This window comes from Nycticebus coucang, chromosome 1, assembly GCF_027406575.1.
Source record: "Nycticebus coucang isolate mNycCou1 chromosome 1, mNycCou1.pri, whole genome shotgun sequence".
Classification (NCBI taxonomy): Eukaryota; Metazoa; Chordata; class Mammalia; order Primates; family Lorisidae; genus Nycticebus; species Nycticebus coucang.
Genome location: NC_069780.1, coordinates 73,764,158 through 73,785,745, shown reverse-complemented (window position 1 = coordinate 73,785,745; position 21,588 = coordinate 73,764,158). Strand labels below are relative to the sequence as shown.

Genomic DNA, 21,588 nt, shown 5'->3' with positions numbered 1-21,588 from the left:
AGACGGCTCAGGTCCTGATCTATCACTCTGGGATTCCAAGCGAGTTGGGAGAAGCAGAAATGCAAACTACATTTCCACATTGCCTCATAATGCTACAATCACAACCTACAGAAGCCTCAGAACATCACAATTCAAAGTAAAAGAACAAGATTATTATGTAACAGTGTGGGAGATTAAAATGCTTCCCACAACCACTCAGTCTCAGATCCCTTTTTGTTAGACATTTGGATGTAAGGATCTTAAGTGCCTAAAAAGAAAAGGAAAGTCGCCTGTGGCTCAGTGAGTAGGGCGCCGGCCCCATATGCCGAGGGTGGCGGGTTCAGGCCCAGCCCCGGCCAAACTGCAACAGAAAAATAGCCGGGCATTGTGGCGGGCACCTGTAGTCCCAGCTGCTCGGGAGGCTGAGGCAAGAGAATCGCGGAAGCCCAAGAGTTAGAGGTTGCTGTGAGCCGTGTGACGCCACGGCACTCTACCCGAAGGCGGTACAGTGAGACTCTGTCTCTACAAAAAAAAAAAAAAAGAAAAGGAAAGTCATCTTAATCTACCTCTACAGTTCAAGCTAGAGCCCAGAAATCTATCAACAGCAACAACCGACCAGCAGAGAACCCCAGGACTGTGAGGAGGAGCCCTGCATCAGCTTTCAATCCCCCTCACCTTGGAGATCAAAGGCTAAGTTCTGATGTCCTAAGAATAGGACTTAGGATTAGAAACCCATACTCAGTGAAAAGATAACAAAACCATAACTACATCCTATGATATCTTTAATAACAATTTCTTAAAGTCTCACTATAGGCAAAACAGTGAATTATTGAGTACAAGTAATAAATCATGTCTTTCCACTTTGCTCAGTACTACCAAGGATAGACGGCGTATACTGGAACAGAAGGAATTAGGTCTGTTCCCCACAGCCCTCATTATTTTAAGTCTGGATTCCAAATGCTTTTGACCTCAGAGGAATGCATAATCTGAGTGCAAAGGAGAATTTCCACTATTTTCTCCCATGACCTTCCAGATACTTCCCATTTGATTACACTGGGAAAACTCTACATTCTGATTCCAATGTCAAGAAAAGCAGCAAAGAAATCATTCAGCAAACACACAATCCCTACTTTTCTATGAAACAGAATCTTGAGAAAGGGTTTCAAGGAATATTTTTCCTGAAATGGTCCCTCAGAAAAAAAAAGGGGGACTTGCTTTATACGAGAATTCTTATGCAGTCTTCTCCACAAGTGCACTTTCCATCATTTTATCAACAAAGAACTGTTTGGAATCCTAGCCTGAAACAGCCCCAGTCACATCTAGTTCAGATACTCAGAGATCACAAACAGGCCTGGGTTACAAAAACAAGAGGAAGTCAAAAAATAGAAGAGATTTAATTATCATTCTGAAAAAGAGCTCAAAATTTTGTTTTCAGTATTTGTATAAAAAACACTTTAAAAGAAAACAAAAGGGCCAGAAGCAGGGTTAGCACTCTAGGAGGCTGAGGAAAGTGGATTGCTTAAATTCAAGAGTTCTGGACCAGCCTAAGCAAGAGCGAGACCCCATCTCTAAGGAAAAAAAAAAAAAAAAAATAGCCAGGCATTGTGGTGGGTGTCTGTAGTCCCAGCGACTTACTGTGGAGACTGAAGCAAGGGGATCGCTTAAGCCCAAGAATTTGAGGTTGCTGTGAGCTATAACACCACGCACTCTAGTGAAGGTGACAAAGTGAGACTATCACTAAATAAATAAAGAATAAACAAATAAATAGGAGGAGAGGAGGGGAGAGGAGAGGAGAAGAAGAAAAAGTAAAGGAAAAGAAAAGTCAGTGGTTAAATTAAGAAAATAAAACACTTCTCAGGGGTGAGTTTTTAAAACATAGAGTGTTTAAAGTGGCTCCTAATAGGTACTTGTGGCTGAAGATATAATTTCCAGTGAAAACCTCAAAGATTTTAAAAGGTACTATATACCAAAGAACTCAGGTGTGGCTGTCCATGCTCTGAAAAGCTGTGCTAAAAAATTCATACCGTGTCTATGGTAAATATACTAACATCAAAGATGTCAGGAACCGCTGATTTTGCATGTTATTTAAAGTAAAAATATAGACACACATAAATCAACTAAATAATGAAAGTAGACATCTGATTATCTAACAGATAAGATGCTTACCTAAATGCATACACATCTGAATGGGCTAAAAGGAATTACCCTGTGTTTAATTTTCTCCTGGGAAAATGTTATTACCTTACAATTAGACATGTACATTATATTTTATTTTTTTTATTTTTTTTTGTAGAGACAGAGTCTCACTTTACCGCCCTCAGTAGAATGCCATGGCGTCACACTGCTCACAGCAACCTCCAACTCCTGGGCTTAGGGGATTCTCTTGCCTCGGCCTCCTGAGTAGCTGAAACTATAAGCACCCACCACAAGGCCTGGTTATTTTTTTCTTGCAGTTTGGCCGGGGCCAGGTTTGAACCTGCCACCCTCAGTATATGGGGCCAGCACCCTACCCACTGAGCCACGGGCACCACCCAACATGTATATTATAGATAGCAGATTTCTGTCCTTTGAGGCTACCCAGCCCTAGAAACCCCTCCTAAGTTAGAGGAATTCTATGAGGCAGAGCACACCTGCCATAAAAGGCCAAAATCATGGACACAGATTTTTTTTCCCCCGCCATCTTGCAGTGAGGTTTTAGCACTTGCTAGAGTAGGCTCAAGTTTTACTAGAAACATTAAAATTGTGAAAGTCTTTCCACACTTTTTTAATACCTAAAAAGAATACACAGTCAGAGAGGCTGTCAGGAGGTTGGGTCTCAAACCCCTGATCAGGAGCCTATTGGGTAGGTTTTTTTTTTTTTGGGGGGGGAAGGGGGGGACAGAACAGTCAAAAGACTCTATATTGTCAAAAAGAAAGGAAGAGAGAGAGAGAGAGAGAGAGAAAGAAAATGTTTTGCAATTTCACTAAAAGAGTCCTGTAGGAGTGAAAGATAGGAGGCCAACATATTCTCATTTGGGCTGTGCCCTAACTAGTTCGATTTTTATCCCACAGGAAAAAAAAAATTTCCTTTTGTTACCTGAATATTCTCAACTAAAAAGATGCAATAATACTTGATCCTTGTCTACTTAACACAAGTAAAAACGGATATCACACCTACAGCAATTTTTAACATCTAAACAAATCCTTGCATGTTTTATTTCTCAGCACAGCTCAAGCTAATCTAATCCTCCTAGTAGAAAAAAATAATGTGAAATCTGAATTAAATGTTATGGTGGTAACAGCTCAAATTCACTAGCTAAAAACAAGTGAGATTTTAATGGTCCTATACACAAAGCTCTGACACACAGGTGCAGAGGTGCCATTAATTAATTCTATAGGGTTTAAACTTGAAAATTAGGAGCTAATATAAAACGGTTCCTTGAATACCCGATTCTTTCAGATCATATCACTCTCATTTAATAACCATTATTTGTAAAATATGTACTTAAATCTACCAGTTCAATTACCACGCTGCCTCTTTCATTCTGATAATACAGGAATAAAAAGTCCTCAGTAAGAATTTTTATCAACTTTCAATCCTGAATGCTGAAACATAATAAAACAAGGGGACTGGAGCCAAAGTTCTCACAACTTTTAGTCTCTGACTTAATGTTCTATAACCTGGCTTTCCCCAAAAACAGTTAGATCAATATATCACCAAAGTTCAGGATTTCCTTACTATCATCTATGAACAAATATCTTAGGGTTTGTCTGTCCCCTCTGAAAAGCTAGCAATGAAAGAAGTGGCAATTTTACTGAAGTTATCTAAATCATGCCAGACATGGTAGCACACCTGTAATTCCACATATGGAATTTTAGTCAGGAGGGAGGCCAAAGTGATAGGATGACCACCTGAGCCCAGGAATTGGAGGATGCAGTAAGCTATGATCATACATACCATTGTACTCCAACCTGGGTGGCAGAGAAAGACCCTATCCTCTAAAAAATAAACAAATAAAATTTAAAAAGAAAAAGAAATAAAAGAACTCCACTAGCAAAAATTTGTTTTTATTAATAATTATTCTTAGGGAAAAAATAAAAACGTTCAAACAAAAGCTGTTGGGGTAAACAATGTCTGACAAGTTCATGAAGTCATCCTTTAAAAAATGCTAAATATGGGGGACGCCTGTGGCTCAAGGAGTAGGGCGCCGGTCCCATATGCCAGAGGTGGCGGGTTCAAACCCAGCCCAGGCCAAAAACCAAAAACCAAAAAAAAAAAAAAAAAAAAAATGCTAAATACCTCACTGCTGAATATCACTCTGATCACCTGCAAAGTACTCCCCCTAGGAAGCTGTGTGCCAATGCCAGCACCTCGTACACCCTTCAAAGCAATTTTGGAACTCTTTTTCTGGAATGGCCATCAGAGATGTTGTCCTATTACCCTTGATGTTCTGAATGTCATCAAAATGTCTTCCTTTTAATATTTCTTTTATCTTCAGGTAAAGAAAAAAGTCATTTAGGGCTAGATCAGGTAAGGAGGGAGGGTGTTCCAATACAGTTATTTGTTTACTGACTAAACATTCCCTCCCAGACAGTGCCGTGCAAGCTGGTGCATTGTCATGATGCAAGATCCATGTGTTCCTGGCAAAAAGTTCAGGTCCATTTCAAATAACTTCTTCACACAGCCTATTCAGCACTTCCAAATAGTAAACTTGGTTAAATGTTCATCCAGCTGGTACGAATTCATCATGAACAGTTATGAGACACTGATATACCACCTTACAGAATTGTTTATATAGTGCTGTCAAGGAAAGTGCACGGTGGCAAGTTCACAAATCTAATTGTCAGGCCTTGTATAAGGAATAAGTTACCCTAATAAGGATATGCAGATACATAAGCGTATTTAACCTTGATCTTTTTTCCATCTGTGCATGAGGGACAATAAGAACTTAGCTTCTATTTTTTAAACAAAATAAATACTTGGGCAGAACATCATGAGAGGGAATAAAAATCCCACAGAAGTGAAAAGATCATGACACGGAATTTGAAATTTTATCTTTTAGTTTTAAAAAAGAGAAAATTTTAGTTTCTTTAGCAACATAGCTAGAAATGCAACCTCATGCATCAGAAGGCAATAAACTGTGGAATAAGAAAATAAAAGATGGGGAAGAGAGGGGGAGGGAGAGAGAAAGAATGGATCAGGAAACAACAACTATAACCAATCAAAAAAGACTTGATCTCCAGGCCTTACACACTGCACCTCTACTGGAGTGGCCAAGAGAATGGAGGAGGGATGTGAGGATGAAAAACTCTTGATAACTTATTCTCTACTAGGTAGCCGAACGCTGAGCACTCCACCTTGGATAAGGAATTAATTCCCACTGCATCCTCAGGTGCTAGAACAGTGCCTAGCTCATAGTAGGCATCCAAAAATATTTGTTTTGTAAATGAAGAGAAACTTTTCTATAAATTAGAATAATTTAAAGAATAGTATTTCCACGTAAGTGCAGCATTTTCTGCTCATGGTGACAACAGTAACTGATGAGTGATGGTGCTAAGCACACCTGTACACATTCTCTCTTATTCACAACAGTCTTGTTTTCATGTTAGTCTGGATTGTCTAAGAAGCACATACCTAGACAGCTGTCCAGATGTCTAATAAATCACTGCAAACACAAGTAATTTACTAAGGGAAATGAGGAGGGAGCCGGCGGTGGGGGCTGGAGAAGAGCTATCAAACAGTGATGCTAAAACACTCCACTATTTTACATACTACCAGGAAAAAAGTACTAGTTAAATATTAATAGAATAGCTTCTGACACTTAACACTTCTGGAAAAAGCTCTAGTTTTTATTATGTATCTCCTTGTGCATACATAAGAAAGAAAATAAGCAAACTACATTTGTTAAGACAGTTGTAAAACTTCTTCAGAGTCCAACTTTGGACTCTGTGTCACTTTTCACCTGTGTCACCAAAAACTGGTTTTCCCCACACATTTTTTTCCCCTCTGTGCCATCAAAACGACTGGAAAGGTATTATTTCTTTAGAGGGTACTCCACTATTGTATGCAGGATTTTCTTCCAACATGATGACATTCACTCTGTAGATACTGATACCAGCACTTCCTTGATCTAACTGAAGATCTCAATGGAAGGTTTTCAAATCACCACAATTCTTATTACTTCCTTAAGGGTCCTTACATCCTTTTTTGATGGGTTACAGTCAATTGAGGGGCTGCAGTTACCCACATAGGCCAGGAAAAAAAACAACCAAATTCATATCTCTTCATGAATGCTGCCTGGTGAACAGTAACTATAAGATACATATCCATTTCACTAAAGTTCAAAGGTGGAGGGGGAAAATATTAAGTATTATAAACAAATGAAGATGAGGTATAATAATGTCTATATGGGATACCAGAAAGACAAAGATTCTATTTTCATCTCTGTCACCAATTTATTTAGTGATGTAGATCAAGTCACTTGACCTCAATGAGCTACAATTTCTTTTTTTTTTTTTTTTAATAAAATAGTCAAACATAAATTTCCCTAAATTCTCTCCCAATTCTTTGTTTTAAGAGGAGAGGTTCGGCTGTTAACTATTTTTATGACAGGATCTAAAAAATGATCCTAGGTACCCCAGCTCATCCCCAAGTATTTTCTTTATGAAAACATAGGTTCAGCTAAACAAATTCCCAACAATGAAATCACTCCTCTGGGTCAGGCAATGAAATGAATGGACTGGTTACACTCTGGTGTCCCTTGCGGTGCGTGTTGGGTGGGTGACGGTGGACGGTGGACGGAGCCCAGAGCCAGCTGATTCCTCAGAAGTAGAGAACAGAACCCAAGGATGTGAAATACAGGAAATACCAGTTTCGATGGGGAAGTAGAATTGATGATGTCGAGGCTGGGAGGCCACAGATGACAGTGACTCACTGACAGGGAGGACACTGAGTCATAGGGCAGGGCCTCACAGGGAAGGGGTCCAGGAGAGAGCCCAGGCCTCCCACCCAGGACAGTCCTCTCTCACTTCAGAGCTTTGAGTTAGTTCTGACTGTAATCTCTGCAGGGTTCTGGGTCAGTAAAAATTAACCTCTCAAAAGTTACATTCCTGAAAAACAGGTTGTACAATGACATCCATATATGACTGAATTATAAAGTGTTCATAGGGAAAAAAAGATGAATTATAGGAAAAAGCTATGTTGTCAAGTTGTAAAGGTCAGTTCCAATGAGGAAAAGCCTTCATAAAATTAGGTCACTGACAACTTTTAAAATAAATTGAGAAATATTTTTATGAACAAGTTCAAAATGGATTTTCCCTCTTTCTCCATGGCCCTGCCAACAGAAATAAAAATATGTCACTTAATCTGTAAAAGAACTGTAAAAGATCGAAACAGGTTTCATATACCATGTCAAAAGATGAAACTAAAGGCATAATCTTGCCAACGGCATCTAGGTACTTATATGGGAACCCACAATTCACAAGCAGTATTAAGCACAAATTAAGGAATACTTAATTTTTTGAGACAGAGCCTCAAGCTGTCGCCCTGGGTAGAATATCTTGGCATCACAGCTCACAGCAATCTCCAACTCCTGGGCCCAGGCAAGTCTCCTGCCTCAGCTTCCCAAGTAGCTGGGACTATAGGCGCCCGCCACAACGCCCGGCTATTTTTTGGTTGTAGCCATTGTTGTTTGGCGGACCCGGGCTGGATTTGAACCTGCCAGCTTAGGTGTATTTCTGGAATACAGCAAAAACCTGTCCCATTCAAATAAACTAGATATAGTCTCAAATCTTGTGGAAATGACAACTGAAACTCAGTCTTTTAAAGACTATTTTAACCACTTGGAAGACATAAAGTCTTTGCCCTGGGTGTGGCAGCTCATGCCTCTAATCCTAGCAATCTGGAAGTCTGAGGCAGGAGGATCCCTTGAGCTCAGGAGTTCCAGATCAGCCTGAGCAAGAGGGAAACCCTCACTCTCTTAAAAATAGAAAAAAAATAGCAGGGCATGGGGGCGGATGCCTGTAGTCCTAGCTACTCAGGAGGCTGAGGTAGGAAGATCATTTGAACCCAGGAGTATGAGGTTGCTGTGAGGTAGGCTGATGCCACTACACTCTAGCCGGGGCAACAGAGTTAAGACTCTGTCTCTAAAACAGAAACAAAAAACAATTTACAGCATATCCAACGTTCAGATAGATCTAGTTCTAAGGTAAGGGTTGCCAGGCAAGACTTCACTACCACCTTAGGATAGTGGTTCTGATTTTAGCACACTTCAGAATCACCTGAGAGCTTATTAAAATATGGACTGAAGGAACCCACAACAGAGGTTATGATTCAGTAGCGCTGAAGCGGGACCTGTGAATCTGCATTTCAGGCATGTTCCCCTGTGACGCTGATGCTGCTGGACCAGGGACCCTTCAGAACAATCGCCTGCCCTAGGGCACACTAAAGAAAAAAATACCATGAAATTTTCTCCCAAAAGGTAAAATGAATTTAATTCATTTTAACCAACATATCAATATTTCTTTGGTAATACTGCAAAACACTTTAATAAAAATAATAGTTTGGGGCTCGGCGCCTGTGGCTCAAGCGGCTAAGGCACCAGCCACATACATCTGAGCTGGCAGGTTCAAATCCAGCCCGGGTCCGCCAAACAACAATGGCTACAACCGAAAAATAGCCGGGCATTGTGGCGGGCGCCTATAGTCCCAGCTACTTGGGAAGCTGAGGCAGGAGACTCTCCTGGGCCCAGGAGTTGGAGATTGCTGTGAGCTGTGATGCCAAGGCATTCTACCCAGGGCGACAGCTTGAGGCTGTCTCAAAAAATAAAATAAAATAAAATGTTTGGAACAAAAATCAATCAGTGTCAAAAACCCAAAAGGTTACAGAAGAGATTTGAGATGACAAAAGAATGATGAGAAAGGGGTGAAGCCAAGTGGACAGAGGTCAGGAAGGAAAGCACAGTGTCTTGCCCACAGCCACCTGAAGTATTAATGAAAGGCTTTGGTACTCAGGAGCCCCATACCTTCTCTGGGGGGGCAAAAGTTCAGGGCAAGTCACCCAGCAAGTGTTCCCTGGCACAGTTTTCACAAGTCTGTGGTAGAGGGGGAAATAAAACTTAAAAAAAAATATGTAAATATAAGGATCTCAAAAGCCAAATGAGTCTATGTAAGCAAAGGGCCACCCTGCCCGAGTGGGGAGAAGATATCCCTCGCCTCTGCTTGGCAGCGGGTGCCCTTGGGGCAGCCTCTGGTGAGCTCTACCTTCTCTGTCCTGCCTACAGCCCTCCCTGCAGCCTCCCTCAACCTCTGGGCCTCACTCAATTCCCCTGATTTGCCAGAATCCTCAGAAACTGAGCGATCCTTTTTAGGTCAAGAACAAAATCTAAATGATCTGATAAAAAGATACATAGAAAAATAAATACAGTAGGAAAGGCTTTCAAAAGAACATCATAAACACTACAGCACTATTTTAAAAGCCCTCAGATTCCTGGACAGCTGCCCTCCTCCAGATAAGTACAACATGTCCTGCCACGCCAGAGAGAACATCCCCGGAATTCTGGCACTGCACACCGCGTAGGCCATCCCTCTGAGCATGCACACAGCAGTGAGCACCACGGCGCTGGCCACTAACCGGACCCTCCTCAGCACCCCCATTTGAGTTATTCGCTTTCACACTGAAGGCTGGCAACATTATCAGTGAAAACTACTCACTAGAAAACACTGTCCTGAAAAGGATGATTTTTCCAAGGGCTCAGCACATCCATTCGCAGCATCCGGCCCTGTGTGTGTGGAAGGCATGCCGACTCCTTAGCCTGGCGATCTCTCTACTCCCCCTAACAATTCGTGTTAGTAGCGACACAGCTGGACCCTAGGAGGGGGTAAGCAAACTATCTTTCCCTCTTTTCTAAACTCAACCCATTTTCCCCTCAAGGAAGAAATCAAACTTCAATTCCTCATCTTTCCTTAGATGGCAAACTCTGTTTGAGCCTTCAACTCACCTCTCCAAGATGCCTTCCCTGAATTCTTCAAACACTTCATTACCACAAACAGTGCAGAAATTACATGCCTCGGGCCATCTCCTCCAAGGGACAGCTAAGTACTCAAGCCTAGGAACTATGTCTTTATGATAACAGTTTGGAACAAAAATCAATCAATGTCAAAACATGAAGCACACAATATTTGTTGAACTAAATATAGCCTCTTTAGGTATACAGATTCAGCACATGAACATACGTACCTGGTGGCTCAAAACCAACAAGAACTTATTCCAGATTGCTGAGCTTCCAGATAGATGACTTTGTCCCTTAAACCCCCCAGAGTTCCATTTAATATGTATTTAAGGCACAGAAAGCTTTTTTAAAGACTTAGCATTGGTCTTTGCCTTCTAAGACATAAATATATATAAACGTTTTAATGACTCATTCTTTTGTTGTTGTTGAGATAGAGTCTCAGGCTATCGCCCTGGGTAGAGTGCCATGGTGTCACAGCTCACGGCAACCTCAAATTCTTGGGCTTAAGTGATTCTCTTGCCTCAGCCTCCCAAGTAGCTGGGACTACAGGCACCCACCACAACGCCCGGCTATTTTTTTTGTTGTTGCAGTCATCATTGTTGTTTTAGCTGGCCAGGGCCCCGGGTTCGAACCCACCACCCTGGGTGTATGTGGCCAGCACTCTGCCAACTGAGCTACAGGTGCCACCAAATAACTCATTCTTAATTATGAATATCCAATTATTATTGCACCCTTATTTAATTTAGGACTTCAAAAAATACTAATAATAGCCTTCAAAGATTAAGTGACCATTAGATTATTTAAATCCTTGTAAACAATTTTATTATACCTCTACCTCCATTTCGCATTCCTTTTTTAGTCTGTGGCTTTTAACATGCTGCTGGTCTGTATTAACTTTAAGTAAAACAAGAGTTTTTAAAGGCTCTCAGAAGACAAGCATCTATTTAAGCTGCTTAAGGACCTCCCTTATCTCCTGGTCGCAATATTCAGGAGGCATGTTAGTTATATAGCTTGTTCAGCTATGTAGAGGCCCTCCAGCTGTGTCTCCTCCCTGCAAACTCCCAGCACACAAACTACTCCTTCCACAGTCTGTCCTGATGCCCACGGGCTCAGCTGTTCCCCACTCTATAGTAGCTTGTGATAACCTGTGTTATCACACGTGGCATATTTTTTTTTTCAATTTGAAAGTAGTCACTGTTTATTAACTGACCAGATTCTAATCCATTCTTCTAAGAAGCCTATTGATTTGGTCTTCCCTGTTGCCAGCATCTCCACCTTCTACAAAGTAGGCTGTCTTTTTCATCTTTCCACCCCAAGAAGTTGATCACTTGAAGGGACACAGGAAGTTATTTGCTTCTTTGAAATGTTTTCCAACAGTATAGATCTCATGAATCAGATCCCCCATACAGATGATGCCATATTTACCAAGAGATCAAGCAATCAAACTGTTATCAGTTGATGCAATTCTCTTCTCTTCTTACTGATTTTGCCATAACCACGCTTGCAGATTAGCTCATTTACTGATTTCAGATTTGGAAACCCCCAGGCAATACACAGTTTTACAATCCTCAGCATGTTAATCGAAGCCTTGTTGAGTTTAACAAAAGTTCCACTGAAGATCTGGCGAAGGCAAAGAAGCCGCAACACCTTTCGGACCTTTGGACTCACATCATTGATCCTGATGATAAATGCCAATTTGGGTTCTGCAGGCACATAGAAGTTGCCAGCTTTTCTTGCCATCCTAACCATCCAAATCTCAGTTCTGTACATCTGCCTATACTTCTTACGATAATGCTTAGCTTTTTCATAGATAAGCTTCTTCCTTGCCTTTTGAAGCATCTTTTGGGCACACATCTTTCTCAGATGGTTAATCTTCAGCTCTGCAAAATTCCTTTGCATTGGGTTTCTGGCACAACAGGAACCTTCTTCCTCTTCTCTTTGACACCCTCCATGGTTCCAGCCAGAAAAGACCACTTGGCATATTTTATCAACCTTTTACCAATTTTTTCCCCCTTTTTATTTACTTGCCTTTTTTTGGGGGGGGGGGGGTATTGAGACAGAGTCCCAGCCTATGCCCTGAGCAGACTGCAATGGCATCACAGTTCACTGCAACCACAGACTTGGGTTGTGGGCATCCCACTATCTCAGCCTCCAGAAGCTGCTAGGATTACAGGTACTCGCCACAGCACCCAGCTGGGTTTTTCTTTTTTTTTTCTTTTTTTTTTTTTTTTTGAGTCGGAGTCTCACCCTTGCTCAGGCAAGTCTCAAACTCCTGAGCTCAAGCAATCCTCCCTCTTCCCACTCCCACAGTGCCGGGATTACAGGCATGAGCCAGTGTGCCCAGCCCTTTACCTGTTACTCTCCAGGACCACTGGAAATTTAACTATCTCTTCTTATTCAAAAGCTTAAGGCTGGTGTCCTAGTAATACAGAGTTATATTAAGCATTCAAAGGTATTTAAAGAAAGAAAAGTAACAAAATGATTCCCTGCAATTTTCATGGCTTAAAAAAAAGGAATCACCAACCATCAAGATTAGACACAAGGACCCAAACAACCTCAATATGGGTTCAATGTCAAACTCTTCAACTTTTATTAATTTCATTATTATAACTCACCAATAACTGTGGAAAGTACTATTTTAAATGTTTTTTTAAAAATCCTGTTGGGGGGTTTAAGGAGAAGAACCTAAAGTAACTTAAGACACTTATCGGGCGGCGCCTGTGGCTCAGTCGGTAAGGCGCCGGCCCCATATACCGAGGGTGGCGGGTTCAAACCCGGCCCCGGCCAAACTGCAACCAAAAAGTAGCCGGGTGTTGTGGCGGGGCCTGTAGTCCCAGCTACTCGGGAGGCTGAGGCAAGAGAATCGCTTAAGCCCAGGAGTTGGAGGTTGCTGTGAGCTGTGTGAGGCCACGGCACTCTACCGAGGGCCATAAAGTGAGACTCTGTCTCTACAAAAAAAAAAAAAAAAAAAAAAAGACACTTATCAAATGTAGTGTGTCTGGACCCAGATTCAAACCGACCAACTATTATTAGAGTAAGGAAGGGAAGAAGAGACAGAATTTGAATGAATATCATTGAATATGACCTAATTCTCCCTAGAATTAAGGAATTGGTTGTTGGTGATAAGAATAGTGTGTTTTTTTAAGTGTCAACTTTTGCAGATACAATTCAGAAGTACGTAAGAAGGAATTGCTATGGTACTGAGCTGTCAGAATAATGGGGGGACCAGAAAGAATACGAGAGAAGTAGGATCGTCTTTAAAGCTGGGTGTTGAGTACCTGTAGCTTCCTTTTATTTTTCTTTCAACATTCACACATTTGAAATTTTCCAATGTATTAGGGTGTATCCTATCAATTCTATGGCTGATTCTCAAGGCTTCCCACTGCTCTCGGCCTTTTCCAACTTCCTGCACTGCAGCAGATGTCTCTGTCCCCACAGATGGGCTGTAACACACAGCCACACTCCTCTCTGAAGTTCCTGGCCTCATACAGACACCATTCTATTCTCACCTCTACTCTGCGCTGGGAACCCAACCCTGTCATCCTCGCCATACGTAAGACAGAAACCCAGCAACCTCATCACAGCTGAAGATGAAGTCAGCAGGTTAGCAAATCACAGCTCTGTGAACCATGCTATCTATACCGCATGGCCTGCAGCCAACCCCACATTCCAGGTTTTTGACCTCATCGATTCATCTCAAGGAACCTAAAACACAGAGTATCAAGACCAGCATTGTCACACATCATTTGTGGATAGCTAAAATCCAGCAGCACTCTGCCCAAATTCTCTAGATACCAGGTTGAGTCCTCTAAAGGGCCTCAGCACTTCACACTCCAGAGATAATAACCCTCCGCCCTACTTCTGGTTTGTTTTGTTTTATAGCACTTATCACTGCCTAGAGGTACGGTACACGTCTATTTATACTTCACCTCCCCTTCCTAGAATGTAAGCTCCAGGAAGGCAGGGACTTTGTTTTCAGAATCTTTGCTCAGATTCCGAGAAGAAATTAGAACACAAAAGGAGTTCAGTGAATACTTGCTTAATGCTCAGAATCCCAGGAAAGTACAACTAAATATCAAAAAGGGTTAAGAACAAAAAATTGGTACTACTAACATAAGCTAAGAACACGTAGTTCCACCACTGACCCACACACCGACACTCACTCCACGGGTTTTCAGGACACTATTTTTATCCACTAGCATATTCAGTCTTTCCTAAACAGCTGGAAAAAAATCAATGACTTCAGGTTCACATGAAAGTGATGAATCTGTCGGTGTGTGCCAGAAAAACTCCACAGGCCTTCTATGGTATTTGTAATACATACAAATTATCTCAGAATTTAGGGAACTGTATAAATTATATTAGGGCTTGTAAAGGACGTACATCTCTGTCATTTTTCAAATCAAAATCAGTGCTCTCTTCCTACTTCACTACAACTCTACCCAACAGAAACCTCTCCCAGCCACCATCAGAAATGTCTGTGAAGCTGGCTGCAGTGACAAGGGTGCCTGCTTCTTATCACACACCAGCTCTACCTTTTAGATACTGTGTGATCTTGGGCAAGGTAAAGTGCCTCAGTTTTCTCGTCCATAAAATGGGAAGTATATAACTATTACACCCTCATAGGGTGTAATGAGAATTAAATGACTTAATGTTAGGTAAAAGCTTAGAACAGCCTCAAGCACATAGTCAAGGTTAACTATTAACAATCTAACCTAATCATTTGCTGCCTCATATTAATCTAAAATAAAAAAAAAAAAAGGTTAACTATCATGGATCAGTATTATTATCTCTAAGTCTTTCCAAACTAAAAAAGGAAGACTTTGAAAGAAAAGCATAATGATTAACTGGGTCCTTATTTTAAGTCAATTTATTCCTCCTACCCTTGGTAGAGCTGCAGAGCTCTTCTCCACTCAGTCTGTGAGAAGACACAACCCAACTCCTTTGCCAAGATGTCACCAACCTAAATCAGGCACAGTCTCTGGATAGCCTCTGTCTGCTACTCTATACCCTGGCACAGAGCAGGTACAGGTTAGCTGTCTTAGCTCTCATGTTCACTATTCTGATTTCTACCACATCTGAACCCACTCAAACACTTACATTTTAAAATAATTCTAAGTAGCACTCATTCCCAAGAACATATAAAAAGGAGCTGGTAATTTTTTTAAAAGCCTAAAAAAAAGACAGTGAGGACAGGCTGTGACAAACTAGTAGAGAGTCTACTGTGAATCTTTCTTCAATTAAAGAATATCATTAGGAAGAAAATGTAAGCTTTTTAAGGCAGGCAGGCAAATATTTAATACCCTCCAAATTCACTGCTGAGTATGCATTAAATAAGACCACCCACTCAAGGCACTCAGTATAGCACCAGGTACACAGAGAGCACCCAAAGAAGGCTAGCTATTCCTATTCCTGGTATGATCATGAGTGTCAAGGCAAAGTGTGATCTCAAAGACTTCCAGACCTGAGTTTCCCCCCTCTCCACCCAATCTAGAAGACTACAGGGCATGAGTCAGGCACTAACATTGCCCTGCTGTCCCTCTGCATAAGCTTTTCTGCTTTTATCCCATTGTACCTTAAAGGTCATGCCTAAGACTTTTTTTTTTTTTTTTTTTTTTTTTATTGTTGGGGATTCATTGAGGGTACAATAAGCCAGGTTACACTGATTGCATTTGTTAGGTAAAGTCCCTCTTGCAATCATGTCTTGCCCCCATAAAGTGTGACACACACCAAGTCCCCAACCCCCTCCCTCCATCCCTCTGCTTTTCCTCCCCCCCCATAACCTTGTCATTAATTGTCCTCATATCAAAATTGAGTACATAGGATTCATGATTCTCCATTCTTGTGATGCTTTACTAAGAATAATGTCTTCCACTTCCATCCAGGTTAATACGAAGGATGTAAAGTCTCCATTTTTCTTAATAGCTGAATAGCATTCCATGGTGTACATATACCACAGCTTGTTAATCCATTCCTGGGTTGGTGGGCATTTAGGCTGTTTCCACATTTTGGCGATTGTAAATTGAGCTGCATTAAACAGTCTAGTCAAGTGTCCTTATGATAAAAGGATTTTTTTCCTTCTGGGTAGATGCCCAGTAATGGGATTGCAGGATCAAATGGGAGGTCTAGCTTGAGTGCTTTGAGGTTTCTCCATACTTCCTTCCAGAAAGGTTGTATTAGTTTGCAGTCCCACCAGCAGTGTAAAAGTGTTCCCTTCTCTCCACATCCACGCCAGCATCTGCAGTTTTGAGATTTTGTAAATGCTGTGATGCTGGGGCTGGGCATGGTGGCTCATGCCTGTAATCCTAGCACTCTGGGAGGCTAAGGCGGGTGCGCTGCCTGAAGTCACAGATTGGAGAACAGCGTGAGCCAGAATGAGAAACCCTGTCTCTAAAGTAGCCGGGCATTGTGGCGGGCACCTGTAATCCCAGCTACTTGGGAGGCTGAGGCAAGAGAATTGCTTGAGCCCAAGAATTTGAGGTTGCTGTGAGCTGTGACACTATATGGAGGGCGACAAAGTGAGACTCTGTCTCATAAATAAATAAATAAATAAATAAAATGCTGTGATGTCAACAAAAAGCTAGAGATCACTGATGTACTCAGACCCTCCACTGTATTGATGAAGAAACAGAACTTCCATCCAGAGGTCCAGCAACCTGCCCAAGATCAGCGTCCTCTTGGAACCAGAAATCCCGGCTCCTGAAACCTCTTCCCACTATAATGCACTAATGTGCTCACAGATAAATACATCACAACTTCTACCAGAATGGGCTTCTAAACCCAGATTTTCCCCCTTTGAACTCTGACTCACTGAATTACATTCCTCTCAACTCACCATAATTTCCCTCTGTTCTTCTAGATTCTTCAAAAAATTTGAAAATTCACGCAAGGAAGCATCTGTAAGGAGAAACAAATTATTATTTGGTGGCCAAGGCAAAGGAGAAAAAAAAAAAAAACCTCATTTTTAATTACCTATGCAGCGTTCATCATCAGTTTCTGCATCACCAATAAACTCAAATTTAAAGTCTCTGAGTGAATGAGCAAACTTCCGCTGGGCTGCTGAAAGACCTAGAAAGAAAGGTGTAATGATTACTTAGGTCCTTATTTTAAGGCAAGGCATAGAAGAAACATATTCCATAGAATAAACTTCTTTTCCATAGAAGAAACTTATGGCTAAGTTAAACCATAGAAGAAACGCTTGGGAGAGATCTCCACTCCCTCTGTGAGAAACCCAACTTCTTTGCCAAGAGGTTCACCAATCTCAACCGGGCGCACTCTCTGGTAACCCTCTGTCTTCTAGTCTACACCCTGGCACAGAGAAGATACTGGAGAAATGTTTATTCCATCCCCTATCTTCTTCCTCAGATCTGATTATTTCACATTGTTCCCTAAAGCACTTTCCCTTTCTCTGCTCACTCGGGTCAAAACTTGCCCAACTCTAAACTTCAGGCTCTGATCAGGAACGCACACACCTGACAGAATCTCTCAAGGCTTGATGAGATCTGGCTGCCTGTCATGGTTTCAAATATAAGGATCTCAAAAGTGCACGGTCAGGCAACCAGGTGTTCTTAACTGACTGCCAAACAACCAATCCAGAGAAACCCAGGAGATTCCAAAATAACGTTCATGGAAAACAGCATTCAGGAGGTAACTGAAGGCCGAAATGAAATGATAGAATTAATTCTGCAAACAACCAATCCAGAGAAACCCAGGAGATTCCAAAATAATGTTCATGGAAAACAGCATTCAGGAGGTAACTGAAGGCCAAAATGAAATGATAGAATTAATTCTGCAAAACACCTACAGAGGCCAGGCACCATGGGTCACGCCTGTAATTATAGCACTCTGGGAAATTGAGGCAAGTGGATCACCTGAGCTCAGGAGTTAGAAACCAGCCTGAGCAAGAGTCAGACCCTGTCTCTGGGCAGTGCCTGCGGCACAGTGGGTAGGGTGCCAACCCCTTATACCTAGGGTGGCGGGTTCAAACCCGGCCCTGGCCAAACTGCAACAAAAAAATAGCTGGGCATTGTGGCAAGCACCTGTAGTCCCAACTACTCGGGAGGCTAAGGCAAAAGAATTGCCTAAACCCAGGAGTTGGAGGTTGCTGTGAGCTGTGATGCCATAGCGCTCTACCAAGAGTGACAAAGTGAGACTCTGTCTCACAAAAAAAAAAAAAGAGTCAGACCCTGTCTCCATAAAAATAGAAAAACTAGCTGGGCATGATTCATGATTGGCACATGCCTGTCATCCCAGCTACTGAAGAGGCTCAGACAAGAGGATTGCTCAAGCCCAAGAGTTTGAGGTTGCTGTAAGCTATGACACAACAGCACTCTACACAGGATGACAGAGTGTGACTCTGTCTCCAAAAAAAAAAGAAAGAAAATGAGCCCTACAGCGGTCCTCAGGGAAGCTGAGGTGGGTGGACTGGTTGAGCTCAGGAGCTCAGGAAACCAGCCTGAGCAAGATCAAGACCCTATCTATAAAAGTAGCTGGGCATTACAGAGTGTGCCTGTAGTTCAAGCTACTTGGGAGGCTGTGACAAGAGGATCACTTGAGGGAGGCTGATGCAAGAGGATAGCTTGAGCCCAGGAGTGTGAGGTTGCTGGGAGCTATGAGATAATGCGGCACTCTACCCAGGGTGACAGAGTAAGAATCTGTCGCAAAAATAAATAAATATAAATAAAATAAAACAAGCTAACATTTATTTTATGGGCCAGACATCATGCTAAGTGATATACCTATATTTTTTCATTCAATATTCAAGAGATGCATAAAGATCATCCCGAATATTGAATATTTCATTCAATATTCAAGAAATACATAAAAGAAAGATTATCATCCCTAATGAGGAAGCTAAAGCTCAGAGATGTTAAGTAGTTTGCATAAGGCTGCAGAGCTACACGAACAACAAAGGCCTGATATTATTCCACAGCCACTGGTTGAAAGCCCAGGCTCAGACCAGTACACAACCCGGCCTCTGGTTTAAAGCACTTTCTCAGAAGCCATTCATTCACTGACTCCTGCACTCCCCACAGCTCCTGTCTCAAAACAATGAAGACTGATAGTCAAATGATGTTAAAATAAAATCTCAAGTCAGGCAAACGGAAAAACTGAAAAGCATAAAATGCAATCTAGACCTGATGATCAGAACACTCACATGCAATAAATAAATAAACGTGGACAAGTATTTACAAACTGAGATACAGAAGCAATTTTCTCTTATTTTATTCATTGCATTATAATTAACAAGAAATAAAAGCCATAATAATCATATTTTTACATTAGAAAATGTCATTTGAGTTTGGGGGGGATTGTAGGTTTTTTAACCAAATATTTATCCCCAATTATTAAGTACAGTGAACGTCCCCCTCTTGCCCTCCAGAACAAATTGCTTTCTTTTAAACTGTCTATTAACGCTCATGAGTTCTTTCAGCTGCTGTCTCCTTGCTGTTGTTTAATAGGCCATTTTCAGAACAGCTTTAGGCTCACAGCAAAACCGAGCTGAAGGCACAAAGATTTCCCACACACGCCCCCGCCCCCACACGTGCACGGCCTCCACCCTTATCAACATTCCCTGCTGTCAGGAGTTTTGAAACTTCATTTTTCCTCTAATTCATGTTTATCTTCCTGTTCTCAAACTTTTTCTAAAGAACCAAAACGCTGGAAAACCTAGATATGAAAGGCAAGACTGTAAAACTTCCAGAAGATGAAGTAGGATTGAAATTTCTCTCCCTAGCAGTACGAAAAGAAAGCACAAAGCATTAGGTAACACGGCAGGGGACAGTGATTCTCCAGCCTCCCTGTTGGCACATCTCTGTGCAATGTGACTCTGCCAGGGGACATTTTCCCACCCCTTGGATCTAGGATGGTCTTGTGGCCAACAGAATGTGGAGAAAGCAATACAGCTAATTCAGAACCTCCACCTCAAGGAACTTTGCACACCTCCGATACGCTCTCTCTGAACCCTCTGTCCTCCCTGTGAACAAGCACACGCTCGCTTGCTGGCTGATGAAAGCCCTGCAGCTCAGCAGCCCCTAGTCCCCCAGCAGTCCGATGGCCATCCCACAGAAGCCAAGATTCCTATACATGCCCAAGACAGGCCAGAGGGGATCACCAATGCCCAGCGAGCAGAACACACTGAAATAAATAACTGCTGTTTTAGCCACTAGGTTTGGGGGTGATTAAATCAATAGTTAATATAGATAACTAATAAAATGCATGTTAAAATCTTAAGTACATAAAAAACTGAAGACAAGCACACACCCAGAAGGCGTGACTAACTTCTACACATCGTGAGGTAAGGCAGAAACTCCAGTAACGAAATGAGAAAAACAAATGAATAGGCATTTCATAAAAGGAAGTGAAAAAAATCCTAGTAACCTGTAACCACTTGAAAAGGTGCTTATACTCATTCATTAGTGAACATAAAAGTGAAAATGAAAACCTCAAGATACCTCAATACACTGACCCAATTAGCAAAAATTAGTAAGTCTGGCAACTTAGAGTAAAGGTATGATGGTGTGTATGTAAGTACACAGCAACAATTCTTCTTACACTGCTAATGAGAGTAAAAATAGGTATAATTGCTTTTTATGTACTGTAGAAAATGTATGGCATTTTCTAATGAATTTGATGATATTGCTATAACCCCAAAATTTTCCTCCTTGGTAAATTCTCGAGATAAACTCTGGTACATGGGCACCTAGGTGTGTCCTAGAAAATCCACAATGAAACTGATCATAGGAATAGCCAAATACTGAGAGGCAAAAATATCAACAGAATAAGTGAATAAATTACAGACAGTATAGTCATACGCTGTGAAGTTAAAATAACTAGAAATTCATACATCAAGACAGATGGGTCTCACAATTTGGAGAGAAAGATGCAAGTCACAAATAATACAGTATGGTTCTTTTATATACAACTCAAAACAAGCTACACTGAAGTATCTGTTTAGATTACATACATAGGTCACGAAATCATAGAAAAGAAAGTGAATCAACTCAAAAATTATGCTATGCTCACCTCTGGCGACCAGAGAAGATGATGTAGTCAGAAAGCTACAACAGGGCTCAGCACCTGTAGCTCAGCGGCTAGGGTGCCAGCCACATACACCAGAGTTGGTGGGTTTGAACCCAGCCTGGGCCTACCAAACAACAATGACAATTACAACAAAGACATAGCCGGGCGTTGTGGCGGGCACCTGTAGTCCCAGCTACTTGGGAGGCTGAGGCAAGAGAATCACTTAAGCCCAAGAGTTTCAGGTTGCTGTGAGCTGTGATGTCACAGCACTCTACTGAGGGTGACATAGTGAGACAGTCTCAAAAAAAAAAAAAAGAAAGAAAGAAAGCTACAACAGGATTAAATGTCTTTTATTTCATAAACTAGTGGCGAGTCTGTGGATACTTGACTTATTCCTCTATAGGATGTACATTTGTTTCACATACTTCTGCATTTTTTCTATCATGGCACAATTAGTAAAAATTTTAGCCTAGCTCTTAAAGCCATTCTAAAATAACTTAATCCAGGAAACATACAAGCAATTGCTCTCTGAGAGCTAGCGACACTGGCCTGCTGTGGTCCACACACGCCAAACTCACTCCAGTCTGAGGTCCCTTAA

At 41.6% G+C, this 21,588-nt stretch overlaps 1 protein-coding gene and 1 pseudogene across 4 annotated transcripts in view; both read right to left on the bottom strand.

The window, feature by feature from the left end:
* The window catches only part of ARHGAP10 (Rho GTPase activating protein 10), a 346,448-nt gene that overhangs the window by 244,629 nt on the left and 80,231 nt on the right, over nt 1-21,588 (bottom strand). For all 4 annotated transcript variants that reach the window (XM_053582345.1, XM_053582335.1, XM_053582326.1 and 1 more), the window contains exons 2-3: nt 16,941-17,036; nt 16,804-16,865 (exon numbers count right to left, since the gene is read on the bottom strand). In XM_053582345.1, the coding sequence (XP_053438320.1) occupies nt 16,804-16,865; nt 16,941-17,036 (158 nt within the window). The remainder of the gene's footprint in view (nt 1-16,803; nt 16,866-16,940; nt 17,037-21,588) is intronic.
* On the bottom strand, nt 11,185-11,920 carry LOC128580505 (60S ribosomal protein L7-like; annotated as a pseudogene).